Source organism: Malaclemys terrapin, chromosome 9 (assembly GCF_027887155.1).
Source record: "Malaclemys terrapin pileata isolate rMalTer1 chromosome 9, rMalTer1.hap1, whole genome shotgun sequence".
Taxonomy (NCBI): domain Eukaryota; kingdom Metazoa; phylum Chordata; order Testudines; family Emydidae; genus Malaclemys; species Malaclemys terrapin.
Genome location: NC_071513.1, coordinates 53,581,079 through 53,599,144, shown reverse-complemented (window position 1 = coordinate 53,599,144; position 18,066 = coordinate 53,581,079). Strand labels below are relative to the sequence as shown.

The 18,066-nt window shown below is 43.5% G+C and overlaps 1 protein-coding gene across 1 annotated transcript in view; it reads left to right on the top strand.

Moving 5' to 3' along the window:
- The first annotated feature begins 526 nt into the window (after window positions 1-526).
- The window catches only part of CLDN18 (claudin 18), a 40,905-nt gene continuing 23,365 nt past the window's right edge, over window positions 527-18,066 (top strand). Inside the window, exon 1 of the mRNA XM_054040646.1 lies at window positions 527-866. Within this exon, the coding sequence (XP_053896621.1) occupies window positions 647-866 (220 nt within the window). The 5' untranslated portion in view covers window positions 527-646. The remainder of the gene's footprint in view (window positions 867-18,066) is intronic.

The window sequence follows — 18,066 nt, the reverse complement described above, 5'->3', positions numbered from 1 at the left end:
CCAGGACTTAGCATTGAGGGCAGCAGATGAGGAGGCAGAGTTTGGGTATGCCTTGCTGCCTTCCCACTGAAATACTTAATCCTGTCCATGGACAGGTCTCATGCTCTCAGACCTAGGCTCCACACACTGCTCATGTCAGCCAAAATCAAAGGGAAGCAGAGAAGCTCTGACTGTGAGACAAAGGAAAGCACAACAGAGCTGGGAAGGTGCCTTTCCCTCCAGCATGGATATCCTTCAGGAGCCCCAGCAGCCCTTGGGAATATCTGGCCCACCACCTGTGAAACTGCTGGGCTTTTTGATGCCTTTTCTCTCATTTCTGTTCAATACGTCGCCAAACACAGCTGCAGTTGCCAGTGCACCTCATTAGTGAGAGTGAAACTACTTTACGCAAAGTAAACAGAGAGCAAGGTGTTAACACTGTGAGTAACAAATGGCTCTTGGTACCGATTAAGCAAAATTATCTCCCTGAAACAGATAAAGGGAACAGGGCAAGTCTGTGAAGCACAGGCCAGACCTTTCCTGACTCCATTAGTGACGTGGCCAGCGGCTCCAGCTAAAAGTACCTTTGTGCTGGCCGGGCTGCCCAGACAAGATTTGTATAGTGCTTTTGCACCTCCAAGGCCTATTTTGAGATCTAGCAGCCGTCATGTCTGTGACAATATGCCAGTCCCTGGGCTTTGTGGTGTCAGTTTTAGGGGTAGGTGGAATCATAGCGGCAACAGGAATGGACATGTGGAGCACTCAAGACCTTTACAACAACCCCGTGACAGCCGTGTATAACTACCAAGGCCTGTGGCGCACCTGTGTCAGGGAGAGTTCAGGTTTCACCGAATGCCGCTCTTACTTCACCATCCTTGGGCTGCCAGGTAGGGGCCTGCTGCTCGTATAACGTCACTGGGGGCAGAGGTGGGGGTTGGGAGGGCTCTAGATCAAAAAGGCCTGGGCCTGCCATCTGTTTTCTCTTTCCCCTACCGTTTTCCATGATTTCTGTAGTAACCGAGGCCTAAGTCTTCCAGAGTGATTTTGGGTGTCCAAATTGAGGCATGTTTAAAAGGCCCTCTGTTCGGGGGGGCGGAGGGGTGCTCAGCACTTTCTGAATTGCAGATCCCATTAAGATGCCTCAGTTTGAGTATCCAAAAAGCACTAGCCACGTTTGATAATTAAAGGCTTTCAGTTCTTGGCTTTCTTGAAATATTAAGACTCCATTTTTAATGAATACCCTGAAGTGGTTGTAGATTGAAGAGGTGGAAAGGGGGAGACGAGGTGGTCAAAAATAACACAAATTACCATTTGCAAATGCCCTACCGTGACTCTTTCCATGTTCGTCCTCCATTGGGGCTTTCTCCTCTTCCAGAGTTCCCATGACACCTGGACATATTGACCAAGTAATGAAAACAAATGATTTGTGAATGCTCTATTTGAAGAACATTTTAAAAAATGGATCGACTAATGCTCACGGAGAAGAGCTTTCCCAAGGTTACATTTTGTAGAACCAATTCCCTCACAATACCCTTTTAAACACGGACTATCCATTCTACATGGGAAGAGTTGATAATTCTAACCTGTCCATGCAGAATTCCCCATCTCCTGTTTAGCACTGAAAAATGTGTGTTATCTCAAAGCCCAACCTGAACCTTTGTGGGGATTGAGAGGATGCATCCATAGATGTGAAGAGTTTGCTGTATTGTACATTGACATTATCTGCTGTGTATAAAAGTTAGGTGACTTTCCTACAGAAATTGAACATCATGGAGAATGATAAACTGTTTATTATTGCCTCAAAACTCAGCTCTGAGCAGAAAACTTTAGTTCATATTATATGTTCAGTGCCAGGTGAGGCAGATATGAGAATAAAAGCTGAGCTTCTCAATTGCCACTCACTGTACTGAAAATTCATCTCATTGTGTTTTTCTTTATGTGGCCTGGCAACAAATGGAACTGGACTGGGACCACCTTGTCAGACGTCCGTTTATTAGAAATCATTCCAAAGTCATGTAGCTTAGCACAGAGTGTCCATATGTGCAAGAAACAGCCTCCTTTGCCAGACCACTGGGGCTCTACTCTTCCATCAGCACAAAGAAAAAAGGAAATATTGTTCTTGTAGCATTATGCACATATAATCTCTAGATTTTGATGAGATAAGCGTGAAGAGAAGAAACCAATTATATCACCAGATCACTGCATAACTTTAAAAAAACAACATTTTCAGAACACACAGAAATGAGCATTATTCATGAAAGTGTAGAGAATCACATCTTGGGGTTGTGCATTCATTCTCTAAGTACATAAATTAAACAATTACAACATAAGGAACAGACAAGGAGTCTGTTGTATACCCTTAGCTGTGTTTCCAAGTCAGACGTCTTTAGAGCCACATTTTCAAGCTAAATCTCTTTAGCAGCCAAACACTGCAGTCTTTACTGAGTCCTTAGGCAATTGCCTGAAGAAGATCTGAACGACTTGGTCCTTAATTTGTCCCATAATTTTCCTTGTGAAATATTTTGCATGTTTGGATGCCACACATTTGCTCATGCAAAACCCCGCAAGTGTGCATTTATAGTGCCCCTTTGAAAATTTGCTGCCCATCCCACAAAAAGTACGAATTCTGCCTGCAAATACAACTCCCAATGATGACTGCAGAGCGGTACAGATGTAACGAAGGGCAGAATTTGGCCCTAAAAGTGACATGTTAACCCAACTGAATGTTTAAAGTGCACCATTTACCATGCAATCAGCAAAGAAGGGCAGATCTGAGATGCAGTAGGCTGGTATTATATTTTAACATAACTTCAATCCACTAACACATTATTCAAAAATAATTAGATTAAAATCAGTGAGATCCATAATGAACGGAGACAGGAGAACACAAAAACTATAACATTAAATATTGGTAGGTTCTAGAGTTCTCAACCTTTAAAATGCTTGTGATTAGTAATATAGAGAGAAGGACAGGAGTACGTGTGGCACCTTAGAGACTAACAAATTTATTAGAGCATAAGCTTTATATATGCATCCGAAGAAGTGGGCTGTAGTCCACGAAAGCTTATGCTCTAATAAATTTGTTAGTCTCTAAGGTGCCACACGTACTCCTGTTCTTCTTTTTGCGGATACAGACTAACACGGCTGTTACTCTGAAATAGAGAGAAGGACGTAGAATTGTATGAAACTACCAATTTTCATTTTGCAACTCTTCATCTGTGAAAATTGCTTTTAACTTTGGAATATACGAGTGAAATTTTCAAGGTAAGACTGAAAACATTGTGGTTTTTTTTTTTGTTTGTTTGCTTGCTTTGCTGTACTGAGGATTATTTTTATGCAGTTCTTGAAGAGACAGTGCATCTTTCCCATACAAAGAAAGCAGCAAAAAGCTATTTAAAATTGCTTCATCATGTGCCTCAGCACTTTAGGAAAAACTGCAAAGCTTTTCAATTCCCCAAATTTCCCCTGGTTCTCCAGATCTTGGGTTGATACCTGCAAGACGAAGCTATCCCAGTCTGCAAACATAGAGCAATTGTGATCAGACAGACCTTATCCATTCATCAAACACTGGAAGATTTTGGTATTAAAAATCACCAGAAAGGAAAAAGTTTCTGGTAGGCCAAAATAAAATCAATCCAAATATACTGAGTGGTCTTGTATAGTATTCCACAGTGTCTACAGGCTTTTAATTAACTCATCATCTTCAAGTCCTAACAGATTGAATCAGTTAATTACCATATCAGAAGTCTTGGGCACATTGCAAACATTGACAATAAGGACAAATCTCTTGTAAAAATGTGGTTGAAATCCTGGCCCTGGTAAATGGGGCCTCAGGGTATCATCCTGTGGTGGGTGTGCATATGCGTGTGTGTATATATGGATATTTATGTTCCGTAGTTCTGACTTGCTGATCACTATGGCAAAAATTATCAGCACTGCCCTATGAAGAGTGATGATCTATTTTTACTAGGGAGACCTTGCTTTTCTTAAGGGGGAGGGAAGTGGAGATAACTTTTCTCCCCTATTATATACTGCATGACATTTCAAGTCTCTGGTGACAGTGGAACAAAAACAACTTCACCATTGCTTCTAGATTGGCTTAATATTTGAGCTTATTCTGCTACACAGAAATACCTTTGCACATGCAATTAGCAAAGGGCAATTGTATTTTAACTAGAAAAAAGGAGTTTAAAAATTAAACAAAACCAACATATTTTTTAAAAATCTATCTATATTATTTAAGCTGATCATCCTGGTGCTTGTTTTAACTGTGTCACACCCTGATTTGCATTGCAGCCATCTTGCTAGCCGTTCCATAATTAATGGTATGTCAGCATTTCCATTATAAATCCCTATTTATTATTCTGACAATGGCAATTTATATTATGAACAATAGTGCCGAAGTGAATAAAAATAGTAAAACTGTAGTATATCAGCCAGGTGACCCTGAGTGCATCATTACATTTTTGGTTTCTGTATTTTACTTTTCACTTCCCAACCCGGAGCATAACAAAAATAGAGGAACTGTAATTTTCCATCCTTATAATGTGTGTCTAATTTATCTGGACATTTACATTTTGAATATACTGAGGAAAAATCAATACAGAAAATATGAAAATGAGAAATAACTTCTGTAATGTATTGCTCTTACTATATCAGTTCAATTATAAACATTCAGTCTAATGTGAAATTTGTCACCCAAGAACCAAGCTTGTTTGTTCTCATTTTGTTTATGAACATTGTTTTTGCTGTTTGGTTTTGTGGACAAAAATACTCTTTTATGATCATCTGAGGCACATCATCTGGATTTAAACACACAAATAATAAATAAATGAAGAAATAACCATTACTAATTCTAGACAGTGCTACTAGCGCTGTCTGTAATATATATTGCCAGACACATTCCTTTATACACCCCAGTTTTCAGTTATTTATAATGCCAAACTTCAATAATTCAGGATGAAATTTTCAATGCCAGGTGTCTGTTTCAGGCTGAATTTTTCAGAGACGTTCAGCAAAATTGGTTTGGCTGTTTCTGAGAATGGGGGATTAGGGAGAATTAGATTGTTTGTCCCGTGCTAAAAACAATCTTACAATTATTTTGTTGACAAGCTCTAGCTTTTCTGTGCTTTAGAGCAGGGTCTTGAAATGTGGCTGGGGCAGGAGGTCACCCTGGTGTCAGGGAGGTGCCTTCTGCTGACCCTGTGAAAATCTGCCCAAATTTGGCCAAGCTATAAGTCTTGAAAAATTTCAGTTCATACATATTTGCAGTGTTGTTGATGCCATGTTGATCCCAGCATAGGAGAGAGACAAGGTAGGTGAGGTAATATCTTTTATTGAACTGACTTCTGTTGGCAAAAGAGAGAAGTTACCTTTTCCAGACTTGAAGAAGAGCTCTATGAAGCTCGAAGGCTTGTCTCTTCCACCAACAAAAGTTGATCCAAAATAAAATTCATACATACTCAGTAGAGATTTGTTAGCATTTGGCAGCTAAATTCTCCAAAGATTCCATTTGCACTGATCATGCTCACAGCTGCTGTGTGTGACCATACGCTGCATGTGCCATCCCCACAGAGTGACTGAGCATGCTCCATCCCAGGGCTGCAGGAGCTGAGCAGGACTTTCCCTGCAGTTGCTGCTCCTGGCTGATGTGGTGCTGGGTACCAAAACTGAGAGCAGGGAGACAGGCAGTGTGGAAGTGAAGGAGAGTACAGCTTGATTTTAATGCTGAGTGGTGAGGTGGGGGTAAGGGAGAGGTGGCTGCAGGGATCAAAGGATGAGAGACAGGAGTGGGGCTGGATTCGAGCACAGGTAGAGGGGGGCAGAAATTAGGGTGGTTGGGGTGGACAGAAGGAGAGAGGGAGCGGGACAGGTTGGAGCACAGGGACAGAATAGTCTGTAACCACCAGATCACACTCCCTCCAAAACCTCGAACTAAACCCAGGAGACCTTAATCTCTATATTCCTCTATTATCTGCAAAGACTTGTGAAATTCACTGGGAAAAAGTGTGTCCCATCTCCCTGTAGTGGCTAGTCTACATAGAGGATAACAGCTTCTACTGCTACCAGTTACATCATTAGTTCAAGTGGCAGAGCTCTGTGTGGTGGATCTAAAAGTTCCAATCCTGCTGATTAGCCAGGTTGTGTGTCAGTACGGTGTCACATGGTAGAATCTTTATATCTTCAGTCTGTTTTTTTTTTTTAATTAGGAAATTTCATTAAAATTCTACATTGAAACAACAATAATATTGCAAGTCAAGCACAGAAATGCCAAAATTAAGGTTTCCTGTGTAAAAGGCATAAGGACAAACTTAATTCTGGCCAGGGCCACCCAGAGGGGGGGGCAAGTGGGGCAATTTGCCCGAGGCCCCGGGCCCCGCAGGGGCCCCCACAAGAGTTTTCAGGGGCCCCCATGAGAGTTTTTGGGGGATCTTCGGCGGCAGGTCCTTCAGTGCCACCAAACACACCAGGAGCGAGTGAAGGACCTGCTGCCGAAGACCCGAAGCTTCTTCCGCTCCAGGTCTTCGGCGGCGCAGTTCGGCAGTGGGTCCTTCACTCGCTCCGCGACCCGCCACCAAAGTGCCCCAAAGATCCGGAGCAGAAGGACCCCCCACTGCCGAAGACCCCAGGCCCCCTGAATCCTCTGGGCGGCCCTGATTCTGGCATCTCCTAAACAAATGACAATTCCTTGATTTTGCAACCTTAACATCCTTTTAACATAGTATTTTGAATGTAATAATAAATAACAATCTTCAAAATGCACATCGATTACTTAACACTAAGACTTATTAGAGCATGTTAGTTCTAGAATAACAAATGTTTGAGAGTCTAGGAATTCAGAGGTAAGGTTCAATAAACATTATCTCTTAGCTCCCCATCCCTGCCTGTCATGCTGTGTACCCAAGATTTAGCCGGGGTTGAGGTCTAGTAAAGTATATCATAATTATTTTTGGAGTAAAAATCTGGTCCCACTGAGATCAATGGTGAAACTCCCATTGACCGAGCTGAGGATAGGATTTCACCCCTGGTGTTTGGTCATCTGTTTGGGAGTTCATGTAGGTCTATGATAAGTGTTCTATGGTGCAGTGTCTGAGTTATATCAGGAGGTGAATGAGGAGTACTACAGTCACGAAGGGCCATATTTTGCCACCCTACTCATGTTCAATAGTATCTATGTTGCAAGTAGCTCCACTGATTTCAGTAGCATTACTCATGGAGTAGGGTATTAATCAGTGTGAGTAAAGGTGGCAGAAACTGGTCCTATATACACTAGGTTGTCTGGCTAATAGCAGCCTGGTGGATAGAAATATTGTTTCTTGAATATGTCTGGAAGATACAATGTCTGAGTTCTCTTTGGCAATTTGTGGGTAGATGAAGCAGAGGCCCATATGAGATGTGCTTATGTGAGTGCAGATCTCTATTTACACTCTGGAAGGTGGATTGCAGTCTGTATGGGAAGCGTCGAGAAGCAATATGGAGGTAGGGTATGAAGGGGTTGGTAGTGGATGGGCGGAGGCTAAGCATTGATCAGAGTTAAACTTGCTTGTGGAATCGTAACTATGAATATTCAGGCTTTCACACCCTTGGAGCAAAACTCTCTTCTCAGTTATACCAGTGTGAGTCAGTGGAGCAACCTCATAGACCCTGGGAGCAGAATATGGTCCTTAGAATTTTGAAACTTAGAATTTCCTCTGTGTGTGTGTGTGTGTGTGTGTGTATTATACCTACAACATTTTAATAAGATTTCTCTCTTATGTAATTGATACATATTTAAAATTCAGCCTTAATAAAGCACTTTGTCTGAGAATGTTGGTAGTAGGGTGGTACATACGTTAAGGAAAATTGCTGGCAACTCTGCTGTGTAGGACTATTTTTATCCAGTGAGATAGTAAGTGATCACAACGGTACTAATTGGCATATCTTGATCCTCAACTGGCAAGAAGTGCAACAGAGTTTCTTCAAAGCTGTGCCTGCTCACTTCTTAAAATTGTTTACCCCAGTCAGTTCAGCTCCTGATTTTAAAACATCAGCGGGCAACTACAGCAGCCAGCTTAAAAACTTCCAAGACAAGCCTTGTGGATGGCAGGGTTTTGAGTCTGCTAGGGAGTCTATGGACTATAATAGGGAGCTCTCAGAATTATCAGAGGCTAAAGAGACCAATAGCCTGGATCATGCAGCAAGGGTATCTTCCTCCTTGTCAAGTAGTAGGCCCTCCATAATGAATCTATGGGACTCCCCCAAAATTGCTGTATCTTTAGAAGGAGGGATGTTAGGGGGGACAGAGCTAACTGAGTGCAGGCTAAGGGGACATGATCTGGGCCATAATGAATAACTTGAAAATGAACCGCTCAACCTATCCAAAAATATTCAATGGCACCAGTCTTCATTCAGGCCGAGAGAAAAAAACAAACCCGATGTGTCTCTAACAAGCCATTTTTAAAATGACACATCCCCTCCCACCCCGCAGCAGAAAGCATAAGAACAGTGCCTCTGCTTTTTCAAGCAATTGTACCTCCCTAATGCCTTGTCTCAGATACCCCAAGAGGTCGAGCGGCAGAGGGCATGGTGGTACTCTGCTCACGCTCTGTCTACAATCTCCCATCCACAGTGTGGCTGGATGTTTCTGCACAAATTACCATAATTAAATAGTTACATTGACATTTACAGTGTCATTGTTAGGATCTGGAATTAACACCACCTGTTGTGATGAACGGGGCAGTTCACGACTCACTTAGAACTGCTGTTTCAGTCTCTCTGCAGTGGATCGTGTTCAGAAGGTTTTCTTCACATCTATAATAGCTAGAAATTGGGGGGGGCTAAATCTTGAGCTGCCGTAAATCGGTGTAGCTCCACTGAAGTGTGTAGGGTGACACCAGCCTAGGACCTGGGCCTTTGTTTATAAATGAAAGCTTAAAATCTTCAGAAATTGGCAGAGGCACCTGGGGCAGTGTATCATTGTGTGTCCTCATGCCCTGGCTCAGCCCCATGGGACACATCCAGCAACCATCCCTCTGCACCATGGGAAGGAAAGATGCTGGCTGCAAGGAGCAGGAGCTCTGGGTGCTGATGGCTAGAGATGGCTATGAGCACAGGCGGGGTGGATGGCAAGCTAGACACTTTGGACAAGATCCTCACCCTCATCCCAGTCCCTTTATGCTGTGTAAAAGGGCCGGAGTGGTGTAAAGGGACCCTACAAGCCCTGGTTGCTCCAGGGGGAGATTCCTCTAGTGCAGGCACTGTGGAAAGAGCAATAGGGCTGCCATAAGATGATTCCTTCACCAGCTCTGGTGCAGGGGTGTGGCTGGAGGTGGTAGGGGATATGTTGGGGTTGAATTCGAGACACACAGTGCTGTGGAGATTTGGGGTATACTGAGACCCGCAGGGCACCCTGGGGAGGTGGCTGTAACTTACACAGGCTCTTGGGGCTGTCGAAGATGAAACCAGCCTGCAGAGTAGCCTGGGGTCAGGAGGGGGGAAAGGTGCCATCAATCTCCACCAGGTTCACCATGATACATCTAACCCCATGGAGTGCTCACAGAGGGCAGGCAGAAGGCACTCCGCTTTGGTCCAACTCTCCTCCCACTGAAGTTAAAGGCACCAACCCACTGAAGAACAGGGGGACAGAGGGGAGTTAAGCTAGCACTGAGTACTTCTGAAAACCCCACCCAGAGGTTCAGAAAAAACAGCCCATCCGTTCCGCAAATACCTTGTACTGTGAGGCCCTCATGTTACCTTGACTAGTTTTGCAAGTCATATGGAGAAGGAGAAGAGGGTGGATTTCCTTTGATACAGTCAGAACAATTTGGAAATTGCTATTATGGGTGTACGTTGTATTTGCCAACAAAGTAAATATGAGCTATAGGTAATTTCATGGGAGTAGCAGTGATAACATTCAAGGGCTATAATGGGCCCAGTGATTAGGTTTGAGATAAATTAACACTGGGCAGACAAAGGAGGTGTGTCATGAAACAAAGATTATTGAAGGGTGCAGTTACAAAGCCACCTCCCATTTTGCAATTTTGGTAAAGCCCTGTAAATGCTCTTAATGTCTCAAGACAAAAGCCAACCACTATCTGCGTAGGTGATGGAGATGCTTCATCTTTGGGTAGGTTGCTTCACGGTTTCTGGTACCTTCCTCTGAAGCAGCTGGTACTGAACTCTGTTGGTGTCAGCACAGTGGACTAAATGGATCATTGGTCTGATGCACTGTGGAAGTTCCTATGTTCCTAAAATCTATCTGCTGACCTTCTCAGCCCTTTGAATAGAGGACATCCCAGGGACATGCTTAGAGAGAGGGGTATGGCCAGAGCTCCCTATTGAGCTCCAGCTATTCCCAGCTGCAGAATGCCTTCTAGGGGCTGTTACAGATGAATGTCAAGCAAAGAAATCTTTAGCAGACGTTCACTGAGCATGCTCAGTAATAATTTGCCAATTACCTATAGCTTTATAATTACCCAACCAATTTTTTTAAGCTTTGTTGTGAGCCTCCAGAACAAGGAGCACATGTGCAAGTTAAAAAACCCAGCTGCTTTTGCATTATCTGTGGGAAGGGAGGGAGAATGCATTTTTACAAAAGGAAAATTTTTTTCCATCTTAAATAACTCAGAAATGACTATGTGGATTTTCCTCAAATTTTGGGGTGGGTGGAGGTGGGGGAATCACATTGCAGCTGAGATGGAGCGTAGACAATTTCAGCCTAAAATGAGAATTTTTCAGAAAGGACACAGCAAGGGAAAACGGGAAAGAACTGAAACTGGTTTACAACTTTAACTGCAGCATTTAGTACAAGCGACCACTGCGATAGGTGTTCCTGTGGGCTTTGAGTCTCCTGTATTCACAGCTGTGATGGTAATCAAGGCATAAGAAATGGCAACCAGCTAAATTCTGGCTGATTATTACAGTATTCTAAGGGCTCAAGGATGAGTGAGCTGAAGCCCTGAGTACTGCAATAATCCTTTAAAAATGCAGTGCTTGGGGTGTGCACTCAGCACGACTGACATGGATGTAGATTTGCCATTCAGCTTGAAAACTCCCCCATGACCCTGTTTTTGGAATTCCTTCCTCCGCTGCAGCTTTTGAGGACAGAAAACTGACTATGAAGAGAGAAAGGAGACAGAAATAAAGAGACCATGTCTAGCTCTGGTGTAAGGAAGCACAACTCCACTGATGTTGGTGGAGCTGTGCCCCCAACACAGATGAATTTGGCCCCAAGATGTTAAACAACATAAAGCTTGTAGTATGTCAGTCGTTTAGAATCAGTGCAGTGGCTCATGGCTGGAGGATGTTGCTAGGGGACAGTACTTTTGTATTAGTATATTATATCCCCCATTTGTTTGATGGGGATCTCGTCACAAGTCACCAAGTAAATGGGAAGGGATTTACCACAGCAGCATGAGAGCTAGGGAACTGTTCAGATTGTGACAGCTAGAGAGGTCTAGGAAACCCCTATGCTAGTGCTGCCTCAATGGCAAATCACCAGCCCAACACAGATTTCCAAAGGCATTCAGACTGACCACTCACCCCTACCACACCTGCCCTACATGCACCTACTCCGCTTCTCCCTTCAGGCAGTGACCTCTGAGGTTAGGCAGCTCAGCTGCACTGAGCTAGTTTGCACACTATGTACTACAAATCTGCTTTTAGGGGGTAGAAGTCCTGCAACTCCACATGGCCGGGGGTATTTGCTGCCCCCTCTCTGCTCTGCTGTCCAATGAGAAAATTTAGCAGAAAGAACAGAAGGACCTGGCATCTCCTCTCCTTTCCCCCACTCCCTCCATCATCTGTGATACCCTTTTCCTCTCTATGGTGGATTCCAAACTTACCCTTAGCAGGGCTGGTTCTCCATGCTGTGATGCAGGGACCCCTTCAAGCTCAGTTGCACGGGTAACATTTTCAAAAGCCAAAGGGACCAAGGAGCCCACTGAAAGGCAATGGAAGTTGCTTAGGTGCTTTTGAAAATTGTACCTGGTGTAACTTACAACATAGTGGAAATGGGCTGACATAGCATTGTTTGGATCTGGATTAGATTTAGGCTAAGCTTTGGGGATCAGGTACAAACATTTAGTAGCCATGTTCACTGTATTTGACAGCACCCAAATCCTGTAAAGATCAGCGGGACTTGCAAGGTTTCATCCACGCTGGAAACCAAAAATATGCCCCTCACAGTCTGGGATTCAATTCATGACCAAAATTTTAGGGGTGTGCGCAGAAGGATCACAGTGTTTTGGCTCATCTCTGACTATATGTTTCAGTTTGAAATGAAAAGCAGGTAGAAAAGAGATGCATTGGGATCAGATAGTACAGTGAGGGGAAAGAACGAGACAAAAGATACCAACAGTGCAACTGAGTGAGGGGAGAGGAAAAAGGGCACAGAGCGAGGTGTGAGAGGAGCTAAAAGAATAGAGCCGCAGAGCAGAGGAAGGAGAGAGCACCCTTGAAGAACAGAGCGGGGCAGCAGGCTGAGTGGTACGGGGGAGTCGAGCAATAGAGGAAGGAGGAAATGGGTACATGCCATAGAGAAAGGGGAGCACTAGGGAATGGGCAGACATAATAGAGGACAGGAAGGGGCACTCGCTCATCCAACAAGCAAGTGGTGGAGATTTTCCAGTAGCTAAAGGAGACATAAATCCTTCCAATAAAGCTATCCTCTAGCTCACTTGTGTCTCTGCTCAGGGCATATATTTTAGGCGCAACAGGGGCTGCCAGTGATCGGGGAATTGAGGGAGAGGATGCACCATGGCAGCTTAGCCTCCATGTCAGGACTGGGGTTTTGAGGGCTGGCAGAGAATGGCAAACCGACAGGAGAGGTTGAGGGGAGAAAAAAGGCAGGAGTGACACTGACCCCTCCCTCCTGGCCTGCACAGTTCCTCTCCAGCAATCTACCTCCAGCCTCTGGCAGCATTTTGGCAGCATTACAAGGAGTAGGAATGGAGGGGGGAATCGTGTGCAGGCTGAGTAAAATAAACAGTCTGGGTCAAACTCCCTCCTGGTATAACTCTCAATGTCACGAGAATTATGCCAGGAGAAAACCTGGGCTACAGTTCACATGCCAGTAACCCCTTCGTATTCACTGGTGTACAGACAGGGACAACTGGGAGTAAATGCTATGGAAAACACCTTCCTGAGCTTGTAGCTGGTGTTCAGCTGTCCTGTTCACCTGAGGTTTATACGTAAGACAGTCTCCTCTCCCAGCAAAGGCAGAAAATACATTTTTCAGTGTTCCTTCCTTTGGAAATAAAAGTTTTAACACATTATTTTAAAAACCTTCTTTGGTGTGCATCAGAGAGAAAGAGAGGGGGGTTGTATTGATTTTGTGGTCGGTTTGCTGGGGGAAAAAATGCTGTTTGTCATTTCTCCATTCATAGTGGTGGAGAGTTTCAGTAGAGCTGGTTGCAAAATGTGATTATTTCTACAGAAAATGTATAGGTAGAAATGGCCAGGAATCAGAATTTCTCTTTTGCAGGAAAGCCCAATATTTTGGGGGGGAAATTCTGAATTGGTACAAAAAGTCAAATAATTGAGATTTTCAGCAAAATACAATTTTTGAAAACATTCATTTTAGGTCAATTGAAATGTTTTGATTTGATTTTGACTTTTTTATTTTATTTTATTTTACATTTTATTTTATTTTGTTTTATAATTTATAATATAAAATAAAATATATCTTGAATCAAAAAGTTGTTTTGAACTGAAAAAGCAAAAACATTTGTTTCCTTATCATAAGAACATAAGAACGGCCATACTGGGTCAGACCAAAGGTCCATCTAGCCCAGTATCCTGTCTACCAACAGTGGCCAATGCCAGGTGCCCCAGAGGGAGTGAACCTAACAGGTAAAAATCAAGTGATCTATCTCCTGCCATCCATCTCCACCCTCTGACAAACAGAAGCTAGGGACACCATTCCTTACCCATCCTGGCTATTCACCATTAATGGACTTAACCTCCATGAATTTATCCGGTTCTCTTTTAAATGCTGTTATAGTCCTAGCCTTCACAACCTCTTCAGGCAAGGAGTTCCACAAGTTGACTGTGCGCTGTGTGAAGAAGAACTTCCTTTTATTTGTTTTAAACCTGCTGCCCATTAATTTCATTTGGTGGCCCCTAGTTCTTGTATTATGGGAATAAGTAAATAACTTTTCCTTATCCACTTTCTCCACATCACTCATGATTTTATATACCTCTATCAGATCCCCCATTAGTCTCCTCTTTTCCAAGCTGAAAAGTCCTAGCCTCTTTAATCTCTCCTCATATGGAACCCGTTCCAAACCCCTAATCATTTTATTTGCCCGTCTCTGAACCTTTTCTAGTGCCAGTATATCTTTTTTGAGATGAGGAGATCACATCTATACGCAGTATTCAAGATGTGAGCGTACCATCGATTTATATAAGGGCAATAATATATTCTCTGTCTTATTCTCTATCCCCTTTTTAATGATTCCTAACATCCTGTTTGTTTTTTTGACCGCCTCTGCACACTGCGTGGACATTTTCAGAGAACTATCCACGATGACTCCAAGATCTTTTTCCTGACTTGTTGTAGCTAAATTAGCCCCCATCATATTGTATGTATAGTTGGGGTTATTTTTTCCAATGTGCATTACTTTACATTTATCCACATTAAATTTCATTTGCCATTTTGTTGCCCAATCAGTTAGTTTTGTGAGATCTTTTTGAAGTTCTTCATAGTCTGCTTTGGTCCTATCTTAAGCAGTTTAGTATCATCTGCAAACTTTGCCACCTCACTGTTTACCCCTTTCTCCAGATTATTTATGAATAAGTTGAATAGGATTGGTCCTAGGACAGACCCTTGGGGAACACCACTAGTTACCCCTCTCCATTCTGAGAATTTACCATTTATTCCTACCCTTTGTTCCCTGTCTTTTAACCAGTTCTCAGTCCATGAAAGGACCTTCCCTTTTATCCCATGACAACTTAATTTACGTAAGAGCCTTTGGTGAGGGACCTTGTCAAAGGCTTTCTGGAAATCTAAGTACACCATGTCCACTGGATCTCCCTTGTCCATATGTTTGTTGACCCCTTCAAAGAACTCCAATAGATTAGTAAGACACGATTTCCCTTTACAGAAACCATGTTGACTTTTGCCCAACAATTTATGTTCTTTTAGGTGTCTGACAATTTTATTCTTTACTATTGTTTCAACTAATTTGCCCAGTACTGACATTAGACTTTCCGGTCTGTAATTGCCAGGATCACCTCTAGAGCCCTTTTAAAATATTGACGTTATATTAGCTATCTTCCAGTCATTGGGTACAGAAGCCGATTTAAAGGACAGGTTATCAAAATGCTTTGTTTTACTTCTTTTTTCTGCAAAATATTTCACTGAAATTGGCACATTCTGTCAACAGATCAGCATTTTTGGATGGAAAAGTGTTCCATTGGAAAATTTTTCACCAGCTCTAGTTATAACGTATTAGCTAGCACTTTTTAAAAACAACCTTTTTGTTCTAGTCTAGACAAGCCCTTAGAGACCCATGCCAGCTGTTGTAATTGGAGCAGCCCCTGGGCTGCTCTACCTTATACCAGGGCTGAAGCAGTTTGAGACTTTCCCCCACTCTTGTGCCAGGAGTATCTCAGTGCAGGAGAGAATATGACCTGTGATATTTTATGTTCACTTTGCAGTAGTGTTAATGCAGGCCCAATGTGCTGGGCAGTGCGGAGTCTGGCTATGATCTGACTATGTTGCATTTGGGATAATACAGTGTCGCATTATTGCATGTACAATTGTGTGAAAATAGTTGTTAAAAGGAGCTTTATTTCAAACTCCAACATTCTCTATGGTGTGAACAGTTTTCATAGCACTGTTAAGTAGGGGAGAGCTCAGGTTTTAAATTAACGTTCTAATACATGTGTGGATAACAGTTGTATCCATGTACACTGCTACCCATATCTTTTCAACACCTACCTACACTTCTGTGTAAAGCTATTGCAGTGAATGGCCTAGAAGTACCTGCTCACAGTTAATAAGCACCTATACAGGGAGACGATATCTGTTACGAAAAGCTTCTTTAAACTAGCAAAGACAATGAAATCCAGTGGCTGGAAGATGAAGTCTGTAAAGTACGAACTGGAAATAGGATGCTATTTTTTAACTGTGACGGTAACTGAAATTTGGAATTGCCGTCTTGAAACAAATTCCAAGACTTTGAAATTTTGGTTTTGTCCCACATTGGTATGAAAATTTAAAATAAAAAAATTTAATTCCATGAAATATTCTGAAACAATTTCCTTTGGATAAGGTTGAAATGTTTCATCATAATGTAATCATTTCTCCTTTTATTTTATAATGTGTAAGCCTTCTGCCAGGTGTTGCTGGCAGCAAAAAGGGCCAGGTTCAGTTATTGAGGGATTCCTTCTGAAAATTTAAATAACACTGGCTCGAGCTCCCATGCAGAAACCTGAGAAACTATAACCGTCAACCTGGCAGGCTTGATAGTCAACACTATACCACTCACAAGCACTGAGTCCAGGGGTTTAAAACAAAGAGAACTTTATTAGGGAGGAATAAGGGGAGAACAGAACAAACCTGGAACAATCAGCAATTAATAAATGAACAATATTAGGTAAGATTCCCCCCCCCCACCCTCCCCTGCCAGCAATAGTCCGAACCTCAGTCCTCCTCTGGCATCTGGGAGTGGCTGATGTGATCTAGCCACTTCTCTCCTCCCCAGCTCCCCACTGGCAGTTTGTTGTTGGCGGAGCAGGGGCATGGCCACAGCCCAACCAATTAGCACCCAGACCTGCCCAAATCTGAGCCTGTGTGAGCTCCCCTCCCTTCCCTGTGACAGCAGTGGATTGCTCCATCAGATGGGCAAGGAGGGGAGACATTGCTCCAGTGAGCGTCTCCCCAGCTGTTCTGGATTAGTCTGTAACTGCAACCCTCATCACACATGGAGGGAGGGGACATCACTGGGACTCAGTTGCCCCACAGACACCTGCCCAGGGTCCTCACAGCCTTGGAGAGTGGGGGGAGTGGGGCAGTGGGCAGCTAGGGACAACAGGAGTCAGAGCCAACCGACTGCAGCTTCGGGACAGAGAGGAACAGGCTGCTGCTTCTGGAGGGTAGGGAACAGCACATTACACGAGAGGTGATGGGGGTTGAGTAGCTGGGATAGGAAATGGGGCCCAGGGTGCCGGAGCCACAAAGGAGTCCAGCCAAGGTCAATGGTCATTGTCTATTCACCATAAGTTGGGGCCCTTCCAAATTTCCATTCTTAGCTATGTCACTGTGGCAGAGTCCAAATATTTGGGCAGGTCAGTCCCTAGCCCCTCTGGGAGGTTCTGTCTGAGCCCTACTTCCTGACCCAGCTGAAGGGATTTCAGCTTTGAGTGCTGGGTAGAAGGGTCCCACACCGGAGTCCTTCAAATAGGCTGCTGTTCTCTAAATCTCAGTGCTGCCACCTGCCTCAGTGTTCTCTGCCCCCTCAAAGCTGACTAGGATAAGCTCTGATTGCTGCCTTGAAGCCTGCACAGCTCAGTCCACCATCTGTGCACCATCCATTTTCTTGAAGCTGTCTTAGCTCTGTGCTTAGTCTTCAGAGAGGAATCAATATCACATAGGACCTTCAGCATCCTTCTTTCCACAGAGACTTTCCAAACAGAACCCATTCCTCCTCTCTTCACTCACTCTTGCTCTATCCTGGCACGGCTACCCACTGTGCCAGATTTCAATTTAGTGAGGATGACTCCTCACCCCAGGCACATTTGGTGCAGTTTCTTCTCCTGTCATTTCCCAACAAGGACAATAGTATTTTATTGTCCCCAAGCTCAAAACTTAACTGTATTTTAACCAAAATGCCCCCAAATTCTCACATAACTGAAATGCAAATGAGGCCTGGCCTATTTGGTCATTTTATCTTGCTCACCAACAGATGGCAGCAGAGAGCTCCCTCCCATAGGGAGTCCCTTTCCATCTGGCATTCTCAAGCAGCTCTGAAATGCTCTTCTCCCACTCCACCAATAGGGGTCAGTAGCAAGCTCCCAACTCTCTAGGGCTTCAGGCCACCAGGTTTATATCTAATCTAATCTAATCTAATAGTAAAAATAAATGGAGATATCCCATCTCCTAGA